This window comes from Lepus europaeus, chromosome 11, assembly GCF_033115175.1.
Source record: "Lepus europaeus isolate LE1 chromosome 11, mLepTim1.pri, whole genome shotgun sequence".
Classification (NCBI taxonomy): Eukaryota; Metazoa; Chordata; class Mammalia; order Lagomorpha; family Leporidae; genus Lepus; species Lepus europaeus.
The window spans coordinates 4,367,245-4,386,819 of NC_084837.1; the positions used below are offsets into that span (position 1 = coordinate 4,367,245).

At 44.7% G+C, this 19,575-nt stretch overlaps 1 protein-coding gene across 4 annotated transcripts in view; it reads left to right on the forward strand.

Annotated features, from left to right (window-relative positions):
• The window catches only part of MCTP2 (multiple C2 and transmembrane domain containing 2), a 179,245-nt gene that overhangs the window by 65,807 nt on the left and 93,863 nt on the right, over positions 1-19,575 (forward strand). For all 4 annotated transcript variants that reach the window (XM_062204541.1, XM_062204542.1, XM_062204543.1 and 1 more), the window contains exons 10-12: positions 3,607-3,793; positions 6,345-6,438; positions 18,318-18,420. In XM_062204541.1, coding sequence (XP_062060525.1) covers positions 3,607-3,793; positions 6,345-6,438; positions 18,318-18,420 — 384 coding nt within the window. The remainder of the gene's footprint in view (positions 1-3,606; positions 3,794-6,344; positions 6,439-18,317; positions 18,421-19,575) is intronic.

The following is a 19,575-nucleotide window of genomic DNA, read 5'->3' on the forward strand; positions in this document are numbered from 1 at the left end:
AATAACTTTGAAAACCTTTATCAATGAGTTTGTATAATCTGCAAGCAACTTTGCAATTTTTATTTTAAACTCCCAGTGGTGTCATGAACCACAGTTAATTGACTAGCATTTTGGTAGATCACAGTCTGGCAAACTAGGGTCCTGGGGCAGATCCACATGGTTGCCTATTTTTGTAAATAAAGTTTTATTGGAAAACAATCTTGTTCATTTGTGTAAGTTGTCTAGTAATTGTTCTCGTAGTATAAAAGCAGAGTTGAGTTGTCGCAACAGAATCCATCAGGAGCACGAACCAGAGTTGTTTTACTTCCTGACCCTTCTGGGAAAAAATGGTGTCGTGTGAGAAAGCTTTGTGCCCCACCCACAGCAGGTAGCCAAGAGATGACAAATAGCCTAGGAAGATAGCAAAGGCTTTTCAGAGCTCTTCAGTAACAAGGAGGGCAAATGAAGAGACCAACCAAGTTATTGCGTATACTCACAGGAGAGTCTGGGATAGGAAGGGGAACTGGAAAAGCAGCAGCCTGGATTCTCCATTTGAGATATTTTATGTTAAAAATTCTTCCAATAAATGTCTTACAAACGTTCACATCTGAAATATTTTAGATCTGTCTTTGCTTCAACCTGAGAAACGCACTGAGCCGTTTGTTCACTTTGTGCCTCTCTCGAAGACTGGATGAGGATGGTGGTGGGCGGGTCTGGTGTTCTGAAGAAAAGGTGCCTTGTGAAAACATTCTCTTTGGTGGTTTGTGGATAAAGCCCCTTGCTCACTTGGGATTTGTGCAGATGACTTGCCCAGCCTCTGGCCAGCCTCCCGAGTGTCTGGCTTTCCTTCACTTGCAGGGAATGTTGAAGCAGAGTAAAGGGAGGCCGGATCAAGAGGACTTGGGAGATAGACTTCTTTCCTCTTTTTCAGAAAATGAGGATAAATCACAGAGCCGGGCAGGTAGACAAGATGCAGAAAGTTTATGGGAAGCCATCTTCACAGAGGGCCAGGTTGCTAAAACCAGGGAGTTGCTGGAAATTATTTCTCAAGACGTCAATTGACAGCATGGGGCAGGGCCCCCGAGGCTTGGGTATAACCTCTCTGCAAAGGGACCAGGTTTCAACGGGGATTGGCGTGATGCTGATCTCATGCTTCAGTTCAATTTGCTCCTTCAAGTTACTGAGAAAGTCAAAGTGGGTATTTGATGAATTCTGTCATCGGTTAACGGAGAATGTAGAATCCATTAAGTTGGCACCAGAATCCTCAGTGTGGTGCGTCGGGGCTCTGACACCTAAACTAGCCGTGGCCATTTTGCACGTAGGTGTTCTTTCCTTATGGGCAAAATAATCTGTCAAGGGGAGGTAAATCTGAAGTTCCACAGTGGACAGAAATGATTGCAACGAACAGAAAAGTTGTAAAAATGTTCAGTTTCTGAAAAGAAACCCAGTAGTTACTTTGCATATTATTTAGTATGTGGTTCAGCTTGTGTTTAAAATGGCAAAGTGTTCTGTCTCAACAAGTTGTGCACTTAGGCAGTCTCTAGGAACATTTGCAAAGTCCTTCTAAATAAGCTAGTATTCCCCTGTGCTTTATTAGATTATTCTAAATACCAGGTATATTTTGATTTATCCAAGGAAGCTTTATTATTGCCTACTTCTGGCTTGCTTTTGACCCACAGACATTATTCACTTTTAGATCACTTGTCTCAAAACAATTTTTGGCTGTTTAAAAAAAAAAAGACCACCACCACAACAAAACACACATTCAAAGGACAAAAATAAATCATCATTATTAATGATATTACAAAGAACATGCCACAAATATGTTACTGCTAATTTAGACCCCAGTGACTGCCAGAGAAAATTCTTATAAGTTTATTAAATGAGAGTGTCCGTAAGAATGTAAAATAATACTTAGTAAAGCATTCCTAAGCAGATCTACTACTCTAGTGGTTAAGATTATATAGGTACTTAGTTTTCTAGAAATGGCATAGTTAAATCACTTGATATTTCTTCTTTTCTAAACTTCCCCGCTTTCATAATTGCTTATAAAATAAAAATAGTTAATAACCTCTGTTTTCATAGGTGGTAGTAAAATTTAAAATTAAAATATTCTTTATTGCTACAGAAAAATGTTTTGATTCAAATTATAGAGCTTTTTTAAAAACATACTTTTATATGCTGTCTCCAATAGAAATATTTTATGAATTTATTACCTGCATAAAGTTATGATCACTTCCTGTCTAACTGAAGTCATTTTTGATAAATAGGAAATAAATACCCATATGTCTTTAATGTTATAGGCACGTAACAATTTCTAAAATGATTTTGGAACTGTAACAAAACTTGATCCAGACTTTTAATGTAATTGATTTTTTTTCTTAATTTGAAAGGGGAATGCAAGCTTGCTTTGAAATTTATTAAACTGGGTGTTTTGCTTCCATATCCACGTGGCTCAAAACTTTCTTTACTTTTTGTGGACAGGTGGAACTAAATAAGTTAATTTTGGCACAAAATAATTTTTGAATCCATGCAAAGTGTTTTTCCTAGCACATGTTTTCCATGCCCTTTTGGAAGATCCCTGTATCGCACAAGTTTAACTGTTTGATTATTCACAAACATGAAGCCCTCAGGAGACTTAGCACAGGGCCCCGTAGTCATTGCTCATTGTTAAGAAGCAGAGCTTCTGTCTCCACAAAGTCTTGAATATTCATCATGTCCTGTATTAATAAAGGGCAAACAGGAAGTTTTAAAGAAATTCCATCTAGGAGCTACACACCATTGCCTGCCCACTGCTGCCTGCCTCACCCACCTGTCCACCCTTGCGTGGTAGGCGTGGTCCCAGCAAACCCAGAGCTTCCCAGGGTGGGAGTGACTCAGTGGCTTGGTACCTGGAACCCTTTTTGGTGTTTGCTTCTGCATTTCAGTGTGTGCGAGATTTCCAGCCTCCCCAGCACACGGGCTGTTAGTAGCAGATGGGCTCAGCCTTTCCTGGCAGGGAGCTGAAACGGGATCTACCCACAGCACTTCACGCTCCGTTTGTCCACAGGCACCCATGTGGGGAAACCCCATGGAACCATGCCTGTAGGGAAGCACCTGAGCAGCTTTTGTAAAATACAGATTGGCCAGTTGGCATTAATTGGGAAGAAAATGCTTCCTCCGCTTGGATTTCTCCTTTTCCCCCCCTCCTTTTTGTGAATTATGATCCTTCATCCTTTTCCCCCTTATAAGACACAGCTCAGGAAAGAGTGCGAGTGCCTCAGCCTAGAGACTTCTGTCTTCCCTAGTTCTTGCCCTCCCTGTCTTTCTGCAGCTCTTACTTGGCAAAGGCCCTGCTTTGCTCTTCTCGTTTCCCATCCCCTGATTCTGCTTTCCCTTTGATTTGCTGCCTCTTCTCCCCTCATTGTTTGAGTGTGTGAGGCTGGGAGTGAGTGTTCGGAGCCAGGGGAGCTCCTACAGCCCTCACTACTCAGTAAACCTGAGCCCAGACACAGTGAGCCGTGGTGGTGGTGGTGGTGGTGGTGGTTGCTTGGGGATGCATTATAAAATATAAAGCAGGTGCATTGGAGGCGCCACAGTGTGCTTGAGTTCATCACTTTTCTCTCTCTGGTTCCTCACACTTTTCAGGTGTAAAGTGGACATCTCTGCACTCCCGCTGAAGCAGGACAACTGCTTGGAGCTGCCACTGGACAACTGTGTGGGAGCCCTCCTCCTGCTAATCACACTGACGCCCTGTGCAGGCGTCTCCATCTCTGATCTGTGTGTCTGCCCGTTAGCAGACCCCAGCGAGAGGGAGCAGATCACTCAGAGATATGTGAGTGCTTTTCCTTGTTGAGTCACTCCCACCTATCCTGTTCCCCTTTTGATTGGAAAAGAATGTGAATTGAAAATCTACATCAAAAGATCTTCATCCTAAGTCATTATATGTCTCATAAAACAAGACATTAGACATAGGAGTTAGTGCATTAGTGAGAAGGCAAAAGTAGGCTTAGGGTTTGCCTTCAGTTTTTTTTTATGTTTATTTTTTTTTTGAGATTTATTTATTTATTTGAAAGGTAGAGTTACAGTGAGGTGGTAGGGGGAGAGACAGAGAAAATGAGAGAGAAAAAGTCTTCCAACCTCTGGTTCACTCCCCAAATGGCTGGAGCTGGGCCGATCTGGAGCCAGGAGCCTCTTCCAGGTCTCCTGCGTGGGTGCAGGAGCCCAAGGACTTGGGCTTCTTCTGCTTTCCCAGGCCATAGCAGAGAGCTGGATCAGAAGTGTAGCAACCAGGACAAGAACTGGTGCTCATATGGGATTCTGGCACTGCAGGCGGAGGTTTCACTGGTTAGCCCCAGTGCTGGCCCATGCCTTGCAGTTTTAAAAGCCAAGATGGTATTTGTAGTGTTGAGCTCTCTCAAGCTGTTGGAGGACATTGTAAGGAAGCAGACCTCCTATATCTGCGGTCTGCATGTGCAAACCGGAATTTTAATTTAACTTCACAAAAGTGACTTTTTTAAAACCAACCATTACTATTTGCAGTGTTTTAGGGGCCTTTCCAGAACCCGTTAGGTTCAAGTGAGAACCTGCTCATGCCTTGGAAAGCAAGGCCCTAGGCTGGCATGAGGGGTGGTTTTCTGTCCTACCCTGGACAACAAGAGCAGTATGTGATTTGTTTCCCCTAAGTGATTGTAACGTGCTGGAAAGTCCAGTTGGCATTTTTAGATCAACCGTCTTCGTCCTGTTCATTTACTGTTTGTGCTCCAGCTTTCTAGGTGTCTTTATGTGCATTCTGTTTTTATACTATCCTCTTAGATATTGACATGCTTGTGTTATTGTCACAAACAGAAGGGAGGGTTTAGGAAGGTGGCATGAAAATGAGACAGAGATAGATCCCCCGCTCAGGGGCAGTATCATCCTGAGTGTCAGCGTCAGGGCCTCCAGCATCTTTCACCGTGCAGGTGCATTGGAACCAATCAGCCCAAATCCTGCAGGCCAGCCCGACATCCTTTGAAGAAGTTTTGCCAAAAATCACTATTAATATTCATGTTAGCTAACTAAATGAAAGTTTCATGGTGGAAAATAAAGCTCTCTTCAAGTTTTCCTATGGATACATTGCAAAATTTCCAAAACTCATGAGGATTGTTTTGTGTTTGTAAAGTAACACTAGAAGCACTTACTGCTTTGAGTAGTGTGGCAGGTAGTTTTGGAGATGTTATTGAAAAGAATCTTGAAGAGGATAAAATAGAAATGGAAACATCGGCGTGTCTTCAGCTGGCAAGCCAGCTGCATGTTTACAAGGCAGGAATGCTGTGTTGCAAGACAGAAGTTTCAGAGCCCTCCGCTTGTCTTTCAGCCTGAAGGAGTGATGATATTTCAAGGCATTTCCACATCTAAATTGTAAAACTATTTTGTTTCAAGTGCTATCCTGTTAGAAACTAGTGAGTGTGTTTGCATTTGGTTAAGTTGAAGATATAAAGGAGAAACAACGTTCAAAAGTTCTCAGGAATGATGCATTTTGGTTGACAAACCTTGCCTACTAGCAGGCTTTTGTTATTCTACCCTTGAAATGCCTAAATAACAAGGATCTTGCTATCGCGCCATCAGTCATTGGAGTCAGCTGTCACAGGATGTCAGCTAGGTAATGATGACGGAAACGGCATCTACAGGGTTTGAGGCAGCATCTTCCTCGGCAGCTAGAGGGGTGAGAAGAGAGTCTGAGTTCACGTGTTTCATGCGCAATTTCTCAGGGATGCCAGGTGCATAGACCTCTAACTATTGTTACATGTATGTAGGGATGCTCAGATACATTTAACTTTGCTCATGCAAACTGGAGATCAAAGCACATGTGTGTGCACAGCCATAGTGGATGCGCAATCTAGTGAACTGGCTAAAACTTGCAACAGAAAGTCTCTATCTCCACCCCTCGCTCTCCAGTGGTAATAACTACAGCAGGTCCAAGTTCAGTCCTCTGGAATCCTTAAAGGGTTTACTAACGAGGTCAGAATTATGTTGCTGTTTAGGGTGATTTAAACATTGCATTAAGGAGGAAAAGGGGGAGGCATGGGATGTGGTTCTACCCACACATTTTCACCGTGGGGTATCCATGCTATCACCAGGGGGCGATGTTAGAAGTAGATTGGATGTGCTTCTAATTTGTTTATTTGGAAGCTGCAGCTAATTAATTCTCAGTCACTTTTCTTTTAATTTGCCTGCTGTAAATGCCTAATGGTCCCATTGACTGACACAACGCATTGTGGGGACTTTTCTAAGAATTTTCATGAGAATGGGGAACTCGGTCTCGAATGTTCTTGCTGGGAGACCTCATGGCATTAACTGGTGTGTGCGAAAGCTGCTTTCATCTGTGCCCTCCTCTCTCCACTCAGTGCTGGCAGAACTCCCTGAGAGATATGAAGGACGTTGGGATTTTACAAGTGAAGGTTTTAAAGGCAGTGGATCTCCTAGCCGCAGATTTCCCAGGTACTGACCGTTTCCGTTTTTAATCTGTGTTTATTGTGACTGATTGATCCTCTGAAGAGATCTCATGGCACAGCAGACTGTCTACTAAGCAGAAGCAGGTAGACAGCCGCCATGATCCTTCCCACGGAGCGAGAGCCGAGGTGATGCAGACTGGAGGGAGTTCTTCCCCTGATGCGTATTTTGCACAATATTATTTTTAGTAATTTGACTCAGATTTGATAGCGTATCAGTGTATTTGGGATTGCAAGATGCTGGATTGTTAATGTCACGACTCCATTTGTTCATGACAGTGGTGGCCGAGCCGTTCCGCGGTACCACAGAGGGCATTCATTCCGCGGGTCGCCTTTTCTCTCCGGGTCTCTGTGTGTTGGATCACTGTAGAGTGCCTGGTTTGCAAATCTGAGCAGGGGAACAGATCTGGCTGTCACCTCACTGTGGCATGGCCCAGAGCCCAAGACCTGGGCCTGCTTTGCCCCTGCCATTGTCTAGTAGGACGTCTCTCTAATGCTTCACCAACTTGAACTCTTAGAGGGAGGTCCGAATGGACATATGTCACGGCAGATTCTGTCTGCCATGTTGAGAGTGATCCAGACATTCCTACATCCAAGGGGAGACTCTCCACAGTGTCAAATTACTCCCTTGTGCGGACTCACCTGTAGATGTCTTCTTGCCTGATGCCGATTGATCAAGTGGACTGGTGACTACAAAGTGTGTTATGGAGTGCAGGTGTATCTATTGATATGGAAATGCAATTTTTATAATCCCATATTTTTAGTATGTAGTCTACTCAATTTCTGCCTTGCACACAGAAACAATTGCACAGTATTTGTATAGCTTCTAAATATTTAAGACTGAGTTTGAAGGAGTTTCAACTCTGGAAAAGAGAATTTTAGTTTTAAGCACACTGTACTATACAAAGTAGTTCTTTCCATCCTGTGCTAAAAAATAAAAATGACCGAACAAAAGCAACTAACATAAAGTGATCTCACCTATGGGAGTATCCAGGAACAGATAAAAAATGTATTTTTGACCAACTGGAAGATATAAATTTTGAGGATTATAGAGGAAATAGTAAATGATTACTTACAATATTCATGAGTAGAGTTCCAAATATTTGTAGTCTCATCAACTTGGAAATTGCCCTTTCTGCTTGAGTGTTATGAAAGCATGCAGTGTTATTTCATGTGCACCTTTGTGAGTGGTTTTGTCACCACTGAAGAATGTGTAGAGTGAACTCCCCACTTTCCAGAGTGGGTTATTTCTACTTCCATCGAGTTCTACAGATACAACTCTTGAACCCATGGCTGCTGCTGTCCCAGGAAACCTCTCAAGCCCCAGTAATGCACTGATACCCCTCAGTAAGATGCTCTAAATTTCCTTCTCTGGTTGCGTATTGCATGATATGTGGCAACTACATGTAATGCACTAACAGATTTCCGTTCATGGTCTAGATTACAACAACATACACAAGTGGAAACACCTCTTCACATCTGTTTTACTGATCCTATCGGGTGACCCCCTGAAAGCCCTCACACTGACCTGAAGGTTGTCTCAAGCTAGTGATCGTCTCCAACAACTATTTGGATTATTCAAATAGTTTATAGGAGAACAACCTGAAAAATGAGTGTCAAGTAGAGAGCAGGATAAAAGGCAAAGGCTTCTTTATAGAGTACTTTGGGGGAAATGTTTTTTATTCACGATACTCAGATGATTTTGGAGGGGTGAATGCATCAAAGGATTTCAGCAACAAAAATCCATGGTAAGAAATGAAATAATGCTTTATGATATAAAGTTTGGGAAAAAAGACTATCACTATTCTGAATGAAGGAAAGCAGTTAGTCTTGAGCTAAACATGTCTTCAGATCATGTTGATCTTCGTTTTCAGAAACACATTTCACACTGTGTGTTCCCTGCGTGTTGGAGGCCTCTGAGAGAATCCTCCAGTGTGTTCCAAACCAGGGTGTTGCTTGAGGGGACAAAAGTGGGCTTCATTCAGAGCATTGTGTTGGAACTTTTCTGTGTAAAAGGAGAGTGGGATTCAGACTGCAGTGAGGCGACATTGTGGACCCAAGAGGTAAGGGATCATGGCACAGGGTAGGGTCTCAAGGTTCCATGGCTGTTCTCATGACTATCAATTTCCGTGGTAGGTGGCAGAAAAACACCAGCTTCCCTTAATAGTGGATCAGAACAGACAGCCAAGCAATCCTTAGGCAGTAAGAAATGTTAGACGAGTACTTGGCCTAGTGGTTAAGCCACCTGTGTAGATGCTCACATCCTGTATTGGGGTGCCTGGCTTTGAGTCCTGACTCTGCTGCAGATTCCAGCTTTCTGCTGATGTGCGCCCCCTGGAGGCAGCGGGTGATGGTTCACGTAGCCAGTCCCTGCCAGTCATGTGGCAGACTTACATTGACTTCCTGGCTCCTGGCTTTGGCCTGCTCTAGCCTCCGCTGTTGCAGGCTTTCGGGAATTTAACAGAGATGGAGTTCTCTGTTTTTCTGTCTCTGCCTTTCAAATAAAACAAATAAATAGAACTTTTAAAAACTCTATCCTCAAAATCAGTAACTGTCTACACTCCATACTAGCATGTTCTAGCCAGCCTGACTTTATAAAAGTGTTCATTTATGGCAGTTGCTCAATCATAAAGTTTACACTTGCAAATAAATGAAATATATTCATCATGTCCATTCTGAATAATCAGGGATGCTCTCTGAAGGTCATTTTAGACAGAGTACATAAAGGAAATTTCTATCCTTTCCAATTTTCTTTGCTCATGTATGTATTTTGTTTTCTAAAACAACATCAAGTAACCACAATAACGTATGTTTCAAATGTATTCCATTCAAGATTCAGGAATCCCGATGAAGCAAAATACATGTATAGGTTATTTTTAGTTTTTAAAAAACTTTAAAAACTTTAGTTTGTTAAAAATTTATTTATTTGAAGGGCAGAGATACAGAGATAGAAGTGGGGGGAGAGAGAGAGAGAGAGATCTTCCATCTGCTGATTCACTCCCCAAATGGCTGCAGTGGCCAGGGCTGGACCGATCTGAAGCCAGGGGCCAGGGGCCAGGAGCTTCCTCTGGGTCTCCCAACTCAGTGCAGGAACCCGAGGAGCTGGGCCATGTTCTGCTTACCCAGGCACATTGGCAGGGAGCTGGATTGGAGATGGGGCAGCCGGGACTGGAACCGGCACTCGTATCAGATGCCGACACTGCAGAGGTGGCTCAACCTTCTATGCTGCAGAACCGTCCCCTGGTTATGGTTATGGTTTGCAGGTTGCAGGGACCTCCTGTCCAGGAGGAGGAACGAATGCATGTGGGATGCTGTGGCATCCGTGATTTGCTAATTACATGAATCATTTAAGTCAGAGGTGGGGGGAGGGGAGACAGAATAGGAGGAAGAGACTGCTCAACAGCACCGATTTGGTTTAATCCCCAAATGCCTGCAATGGCTGGGACTCTATTGCCCAGAAGCCAGGATCTAGGATCTTAATTCTGGTCTCCCACGTGGGTGGCAGGAAGCCAGTTACATCATCCGTCACTGTTACCTTCCAGAGTGTCGGGGACCAGAGCCTGGTGTTGAGCCCTGGTGCTCCAAATGGGACAGACACAAATCAGTGTGTGCACTGCTGGGACAAATGCCTGATCCTGGCTTGCTGAATCTAAAGCCATCTCTTTATAAGTAACAATAAGGACATCGAAGTCATTCAAGCCATTGTGATCAAATTAGGATATTCTTTGTGAGTTGTTATTGTTACGATTATACTCATGTAGCCATGTAAAGAAATTAAATTGAAAAAAACTTGTTTTACTGTTTCACAACATTGGAATAAAATCATCCATACTCCATAAAAATATAATTTTATGTAGAGAAAAAATGTACAGCTTACCAAATGTGTATTAGTAACTGGTACAGCTATATTGCTGACATAAAGGTATTTGCAAATATGCTGTAACATATAAAATTACTTTTTTCAGTTCATTCATAAATATGGTATTTTATTGTGTGAAGTTATTCATTACTAATAATTTACATTTATATTTTACATTTTTTAGAGTTTTCAATGTTTGTATATAATACAGAATTTTAAAATTTTTATTAGAATCTAAAGTCATCTATTTTCTTTGGAGCCTGTCACTCTAAAATTGGTGAAGGACTTTAATGTTCTCAGTCTAGGCTGATGTTAGGTGTGGAGGGCCATAAGCGCTTACTTCAATGGAGGAGGCTGTCAGGTACTTTTATTGAAGAGTTCTCACAAGTCCTTGCACCCAGTGTAACCTGAAGTCTTTAAGTAATAGATTGTCCCATCTGGTTTCATTGCTTTTGTGGTGAACCTGGTCACAGCCTCTGTTCATGAAACAAGTTCTGAGTCGTACGTGCAGATTCAAGGTGAACACAGCTGTGTTTGAGACTGGCATATGCCACTCAGTCTCTGATGCTGTTAAATCAGCTATTTTAAGAAAATAGCCCACCTTCCATGATCGGATGAGGGGCAGAGACATTTTGTCCTGGACAAAGCTATGGCTCACATGGCAGCTGCCAGTGCACGAGAGCAGTGCTGTGTGCCACGTGACCCATGATGCATCAGATTTGTGAAATCATACTGCTGAGTGAAAATGCAGAATTGATCTCATAAGTTATTAAAAAGATAGTGACAAGGGTTCAATAGAAAAAAATGTTATAATTGAAAGGTTTACTGGTCAGAATTGCATTGCACTACAAATGACCGTATGTGTTGTTGTTGTGTTGAAGAGCAGGAAACTGGCTGTTCTCAGCATGTGTCCGCAGAGTTGCCCTGGGTAGCCTTTTTGAAATTGAAGGAATATTGAGGGGAAGCTGGCAGAGTGGTAACTCACAGGCTCTAGTTTAGTGCACCAGTGTTGGCGCCCTCATGGCCACTATTTGCATGACGGAGCACATGCCCAAATTCCAGACTTGACTCTTACATTCTTAGAATCAAAAGGTTGTCTCACACATCAACTTTCCTGTTCACCAAGCTTTCCCTTTGTTAAGATTATTCCTTACAATAATCCTTATGGGGTGATTCTTGTCCACCTAGAGAGTCTTCCAGTGGCGAGGCTGGTTATTCTTCAGTCTCCCCTGCTTTATTCCTTCAGCCTTCGCCATGTGACCTTGAGTAGGATGCCTCATCAATGTCAGGACTCCTGAGGAACACAGCGGCGTTAGAAACTTGGAGGGATGTCTTAACACGTCATGCCAATGGCCGTAGTAAGAGTGAGCCAAAAAAAAAAAAAAAAAAAAAAACAAGGAAGCATTCCAATTCCGACTCCATGTAGATGATGATAAGTAAAATGACAACGTCACACAACGTAATAAAGCAGAGGTCTTGCTGGCGCTCTCTGTAGCAATATCCCGTGTTCATCTCTCTGTCATTCTTATAATCTGAGTGTCATGATGAGAAGCTTGGGAATTATCAGGATGTAGTGAAAAAATGCAAACCAACCGTCTTTACCAGAAAGTGGACCCACTGGTCCTCAGAGGAATCTCGCCAGGATTTTTATCTCATTCTTGAGAAGTTGTGTAACTTTGCCACACAAAGACCAGCCAGCTATCGAGCAAAAACATCTCCAAATACAGCTGGATCCTCTTGGTGTCTTGGCAATAGGGTTGTCATGCAAGCCTTTCTCTGTGCCCATGAATAAATGAGATGCCTGTCAAAAGTCCTAAAATATCTATCAGAGAAAAAGTAAAAACACCATGCTGTGAAGTAGCCTTATTTGGTAAACATGCCTGTCGGTGATGTGACCACGCCTCCTCCTGGAGAATAAAGATGCGTTTGTTTCCAGGACTGCCTGCTTCTTCCAGATAATCCTTGCTAACTTTCTCAATGCTTTTAAACTTTCTTCCCAAATTAAGGAAGGTTAGCTTGGTGGTGGGTCTTGTGATCTCCAGCAGGCGTTCATTGAGTGCCTGCACTCCGTGAACAGACAAGCCCTGGGGAGTTTGCAATCAGGAGAGCGAGCTTCTCTCCACCCCTTCACTTCCCCCTTCCTGGCCACACAGAATGGCACAGCACGGAGGGTGTGAGTCAGGGAAGTCCAGGAGGACCTTGCTAACCAGCGGTGGCATTTCTGGGTCTCTAGTTCCTTGGCTGCGCCATTAGGAGGAGCTCTTGATCTTTTGCACACAAAACTTTGCTCTCCCATCAGTGGGGAGGTGCTCCATTGATTCTGTGAACGTGGGTCCCTTTGCCCGTGCCCAGGACTCATTTCTTAAGTAAATCAGTGGTCAATGTAACGATTTCTTCCTCGAAGATGACAATGAGCACCCATGCTTCTGCCTTTATTTCCATTGCGGTTGTCTCTCATTCTAATCCCTACATGATATGCTAGAGAGGTACCAAGGAGGCAGAGACCCATGTGTTAATTTTAGTTCTACAACCCCTGGTTTTGGATGCACCTAAGTGTCTGAGTCCTCATGGGAATGTTGAGGGTTAAATTATAGCCTAAATAGCATATCTATGAGTGTAGACACACATACAGATATTTATGAATTTATTTTACATGTTTAATAAACACTCTTCTCCATTTATTAAATTTAATAGAACATAGTTGATATATGGAAAATTTCTTAGGTTATCTCTTGATGTGTTTGCAATTTCTGTAATTTTAGATAAGGTTACAAATATAAGAATTGCGGAAAAAGTTTAAACTCTTCTAAAATCAAAAGTCACCACCATATCAAACTGTTATTTTTGTTTCTATTGATAAAAATGAAGAAATAATGATTCATCGTGGGGGAATTTGAAATAAACTATTTTGTGCTTACATCTTACATTTTTAAAAATTACTTATTTGAAAGAGTTAGAGTAAGAGATCTTCCATCAACTGGTTCACTCCCCAGGTGGCCACAACAACCAGAACTGAGCCATGCTGAAGCCAGAAGCCAGGAACTTCATCTGATCTCCCATGTGGGTGCAGGGGCCAAGAACCTGGGCCATCCTCTGATGCCTTCTCAGGCACATTAGCAGAGAGCTGGATCAAAAGTAGAACAGCAAGGACTCAAACCAGTGCCCACACGGGATGCTGGCACTGCAGGTGGCAGCTTAACCCACTACCTCACCGTGCCGGCCTCAGCATTTTACATTTTGATAACCTGAATGGTGACTTTATCAATACAAATGCCTTTCTGGGCTAATCAATATTTTTGCTATACATAAAAATTCTATGCTCAAACTACTGACCACATCTGGCAAAGCAAATTAAGCTGTGATTGAGATTGGCGTGCTGTCGTCATGTATTGGAGTGCCAGTTCGAGTCCTGGCTACTCCACTTCCAATCAAGCTTTCTGCTAATGTACCTGGATGGCAGGGGAAAATGGCCAAAGTCTCCGGGCCCTACCATACACATGGAAGGCCAGAATGGAGCTCCTGGCTTCAGTCTAACCTAGACCTGATTGTTACAGCCATTTGGGGGATGAACCAGAAGATGAAATGTCCGTGTGTGTGTCATTTGCTCACTTGCTGTCTGTCTGTCCCTCTCTCTCTTTTCCTCTGACTTTCGAATAAATAAAAAGATTAGGCCGGGGAGCTGGACTGGAAATGGAGCCATCAGGACTCAAACCAGAGCCCATAACAGATGCCATTGTCACAGGTGGAGGCTTTACCCTTTACTTCCAACCTAGCTCCCTGCTGATGCACCTAGGAAAAGCAACAGGAGATGGGCCAAGTGTTTGAGCCCCTGCCACCCATGTGAGTGTCTTGGATGAAGCTCCTGTCTTCCACTTGGCCCAGTCCTGGGTGTTGAGGCCATCTGGGGAGTGAACCAATGAATGGAAGATCTCTCTGACTCTCCCACTCTGTGTAATTCTGCATTTCAAATAAGTAGATCTTAAAAGGGTACCTGATGGGTGTCCCTGCAAGAAGTGGTGTTTGAGTTGAGATATTGAGGGTGACGAGGAGCTGGCAGAGAAGTGATGCAGGGATAGCAGGCTCCAAGGCCTACAGGGCTTTCTCAGAGGTGAAGAAGAAAGTCAAACCGGATGAAAGCGCATAGTCAAGGCGCGTTCAGGGCAGAGGAGGCTGGCATCTCAGGTGGGACCAAGTTGTCCTGAAAGTTAAGGCACAGTGGGAGACATTTATCAGGGGAGTGATATGATCTGATGTAAACTTTTTAAAGTTTTTCCTGGCGTCTGTGGGAAGCACGGACTTTGGAGGGAGAGGAACTGGGGAGGTGGTAGGAAGTTCAGGGGAGGACTCTGTGTTTTGAAACTTGAGCCGGTGGTAGGAGAGTACTTTGAAAGGAGGACAAATGCTTATGTCACTTGTTTGTTCTGTGCTTCTGCTGGGATATGAAAACGCCAGAACGCAAAGAAACGTTTCAACAGAAGGAAGTCCTTCCCTGGCTTTGCGGTCCTCATTCGGAACTTGGACCTGGCTGACCCTTGTCCTAGACATTTGTCACAGTGACGTGAGAAGGTTTCTGCTCGTGTGATGCTGAAGAAACCATTCTTTGTCCTAGAGAAACCTGGGGTTCCTTTGGAGAGGCAAATGTACTCCCAGAAAGAAGGGAGGTCAACAGGTCCTTTTCTGCACACAGGACCATGGGTCGAATCTTTCAGAGGGCGGGGGAGGGCTTGGAGAAGCCGGATGCGCTCTGGCTTAGAGCCGGCGTTGGGAGCCAGGAAGTCTTCACCGCCCCTCCCTGGGTCGGAACTCCTCTCAGGATGGTGACACACGTGGCTGTTGGAGTGCCTGCATCAAGGCACTTACGTGGCAATTACCGCCTACGGAGGGACCTGAACTTACAGGTGGGGCACATAAGAAAGGAAGGGGATAATACACACAGAGGTGAGAAATGGAGGACTTGGTCTGCTCTGGGGGGAGAGTGAGGCAGGTTTCTGTTGCAAAGGTGACTTCCACAGAGGAACGTAGTGGGTGCTTGGTGGATGGTTGACAGCATCCCTAAAATACGTGCATTGCCATTCAACTTCTGTGATTTGAAGGCACAGCTATTTGAAAAAAAGAACATGAGTGAATCTAAAAATCATGTGAGCATGAGACGCTAAAGCGGCAACTTGAGCCTGAATCTCTGGTGGCGCCACAGTGCTGATGAGGCTGGCACGTGGTGAGCTGAATGTTTTACCTGTAAAGTGGTCGGTGCACACAGAAATGCAGACCGAACTTCTGTGTGTCACTGTGCTTGGTGCGCTCTCTGCACCAGTGGGGCCACTTGGACTTTGCAGAAAATTGCAGCGACCCAAAATAAAAACCCTCATCATTTGAAAGTCATCCAAAGTGCCTGTGTAACCAGAACCTTCGAAGCGGGAGAGGCTAATTCATGAAGCACGCATAAATTACTCTCTGAGTGTTTTAACGTCTGTTTCTTCTCTCTGCCTGTTTACAGTGAGATATTAATAAATGCGGCGTTTTGATGAGCATTGACTCGACTCTCGCCAGACTCGGAGCACTGGGCTCTGTGGAGACGCAGAACTGCAACTCCCCATTTCTGGAGAGGAGCGCGCTCCTCATTAGCTGGGACAGCCAGGGGCTCACTGGAGAGAAGGAAGCCGCTGCCGAGCCCACCGCGGCCGCGTCTGGCCTGCTGTGCGGCAACCCCAGGGCTTTCATTAAGAGTCAGACGGCTTCCTCAGAGCTCGTGCTGACGGCACGGCGCATTGCTTGTCTGGGGGCTTGGCGCTGACACCTACTAATAGTCTGACAAACGGTTAAGTAGCTGCTGCAATGTGGGTGGCGGAGCCAGGCGTGTGTTACACCTGAGCGGGAAGCCGGGAACACGTGGCCTTGTCATGCTCATGACTTTGAAGGGGGAACATGTGGTCCCACAGTGGAGGCCTCATCCAACTCAGGAACCCTGAGCTCTATAGCACCCGTTGCCCAAGTCGCTTGACCTGGAAGGAGCAGAGCTTTTTGCAGACGCAGATTTTTGTCTTAATTTGATTTTTGACTGCCCAACACCTACAGCCTCTTCTGTGTTTGGGACGTTTCCTGTTGTGCATTTTGGAGAAAGGGACAGAGCCCATGCACAGAAGGTGCAAAGCCAGAATGCCCTGTCTGAGCCCTTGCAGCTCCCCACTAGGTTCTTTTCTTGACAAGGTGGGTGCTAAGGTGAAGCTGGAACCGAGATTCCAAGTCAGAGGCTGCTGGTCAGGGCCCAGGAAACGTGGTGCCTTCTGGGCCCAGCATTCTTGGAAGCAGTGGCCACAGCAGCTTTCGCTGGGGTGGAATATAGACTCAGTTTCATGTGCCTAAGTGATTTTTGTTTTGGTTATGGTCATTTTTAAGGCTGATTTTTGCAGTAATTCTGAGAGCTGTTTGATACCATTTTAATAAATACCTTTTCTGTGAAATCTAGACGAGGGCTATTTCCATTGTTTGAAGCTAAGAACCTGAGCTCATTCATTTATGACCAGGGCTTGGTAATTTTCTTTTGGTAAATGGCCTAATAGTGGTGACTTAAAAGCTTTGGCCAGGCATTGAAGTGTCCAGGCCATGAGTTAGTGGGAGGGAAGGCCCTGTTTAATCCTGACCCTCACCCAGGTATCTGCTCTTCTCCCTTGGTGAAGTGTCCTCCACACACAGGCTCCTGCGTGGTATTTGGAGCTCCTGGCTATTAGTGAATCGGATGCAGGCTTGTGGACCTGAGTGGTGGGCCAGGAGGTCAAGAGGCTTGAGCACTTTCTGAATCAGGCCCTGGCCCAAGACTTCTTGGCTGTTTGTTGGAGAAGCATCTGTCCTCGTGCCCCCAGTTAATGTAGCACTCACTGCTCTGTGAAGCGCCAATGTGCTGTGAGCCAGGCATTGTGTTCGTGTAGTATGGAGTCATCTGTCCACTCCCTGACAGTTTTTTTTTTAAAAGATTTATTTATTTTTGGACAGGCAGAATATGGATAGAGACAGAGAGAAAGGTCTTCCTTTTTGCCGCTGGTTCACCCTCCAGTGGCCGCTGCGGCCGGCGCACCGCGCTGATCCGAAGCCAGGAGCCAGGTGTTTATCCTGGTCTCCCATGTGGGTGCAGGGCCCAAGGATTTGGGCCATCCTCCACTGCCTTCCCGGCCATAGCAGAGAGCTGGCCTGGAAGAGGGGCAACCGGGATAGAATCCGACACCCCAACCGGGACTAGAACCCGGTGTGCCAGCGCCGCAAGGTGGAGGATTAGCCTGTTAAGCCATGGCGCCAGCCCACTCCCTGACAGTTCTAACTCTAGGTCTCTCTGCCAAACCCAGTGCTTGGAAACACTTAGATCCAACTTTGAATGTAGGCTTTTATTACTTTATTTCTACCCTTTGGACATTATTTGGAGGCTGTAGAGGGGACACTGTAAAGGCGGGAGCTCAGCCTCTTGGAAGTGAATGACAGGCGTTACCTGATGGAGTGATGCCTTTGTAAGCTGCACAGCTCACGTTTTTCACAACGTCCTGTGTGCCTGGGGCCACACGTGCTTGTGGCCGTTCACTCAGCAGCTTGGCTCTTAAAGGCCATTTTATACACTTTCTCTTACTTCCTCCCAGAATCCCTTGGAAGCCTTTAAGTTGTTATCCCAGTTGTGGAAGAGCAGTTGTCTGTATTGACGAAAGGCACATTCAGGAAGGAGCTAGGCTTCATCTGTCAACAAAACGAAGTGGGTGCTGTCCCAGGCCAAGCTGACTCCCTCCTTCCACAATTATGTCTCGGTTACACGTCAGCCTGCAGCTGCTGAGTTGCTGCAGGACCAAGGTTTGCAGGCTCCGCCGTCCACCGTTGCCACCCAGGGCTCCACGGAGCACATGGCAAGGGAAGGACTCCTTTCTCCCTTCTAGCAAGCAGCGTGCCGTTGTTATACAAGTCTATGACTTGGCTCAAGTTGCTTTTGAACCCTTGTGAGATTCTTTGCCTCTCACCCATGTCTGTTTTCTTTCCAGGCAAGAGTGACCCTTTCTGCCTGCTGGAGTTAGGCAACGACCGGCTTCAGACGCACACCATTTACAAAACTCTCAACCCCGAGTGGAACAAAGTTTTCACATTGTAAGTGCTGGGGCCCCTGGGCTGTGGAGGAGCAGCTCCATGTTGGAGAGGGATCATGCCTGACAAGCGTGGGGCAGCCTAGGCCTCTGGAGTAGCACCTGTCCATGGCTAGTGCAAGGAGTGAATTTTATTGGTGTTTTTTTTTTCCTTCTGAAAACCTTTTATCCTTTCCTTTTATAGAGAGTGGTGTTAATAATAAAAGAGACCATTCTAACTGCAAGGAGGCCTTTGTAAAACAGATCTCAGTGACTAAATTAATCTCTGTGTGGCCATCTATCTAGATTCATTCATTCCTGGGTTAAGGCATGTTACAAATGGAGGCCTGCCTTAGATTCAGGAAGCTCATAGGCTGTGATATTGAGTGCCCAAAAGCTTGCATTCTGCCAAGTCTTTTAGAAAATACAGGTGATCTGAATCCTTAATGACAATCATAAGCTCCTCATCTCTGAGTTACTCACATCGTCGCAATCCTCTGCCTACTCTATGAAACTCAAGTAATTAGGAGGATGGGCATATTTAAGTTTCCTAATTTGCTTTAGTGTTCAAAGCAGCTGACCATCAAGGGAAGGCCTTAGTTGAATGTGGATGGAATGGTGGTCCGTGCTCCTGCAAAGCAGAATTGATGCTATGTGTACTTGAAATGGAGTTGATGGGTTAGGAGCATGTTCCAAGGCTCTGAGAGAAGCAGATTCACTCTGCTAAACAGGTGTGCCTGCCAGCAGATGTAAGTCTCTCCTGATCAGTAGGTAAAATAGTTTCTAAATGTGCCTGGGAATTTTTATATCTTGTGTTGCAAAAGTAGATGATTTTGATGTATTTCAATGAATTGTGATTTTCTACCACTTCTCCCCCCACCAAGGGAATTCTTCATCAATTTAAAGAAAGCTCTCTCTCCCTCTCCCTCTCCCTCTCTCTCTCTCTCTCTCTCTCTCTCTCTCTATATATATATATATATATATATAATATATTTTGCTCCTTTCACTTGGAAGTGACTCTGAAATAACTTTATTTTCATCTTCCCTATTTCTCTCCCCTTTCCTTTCTTTATCCTGTTTCTTTAAAAAGTCCTACTCTTGAGTGTGTGTATTTACGGAAAATGTCAGAGTGAAAGGGTTGACTTTCGTGTGTGTGTATGGATGTCTGAATTGTCTGTGA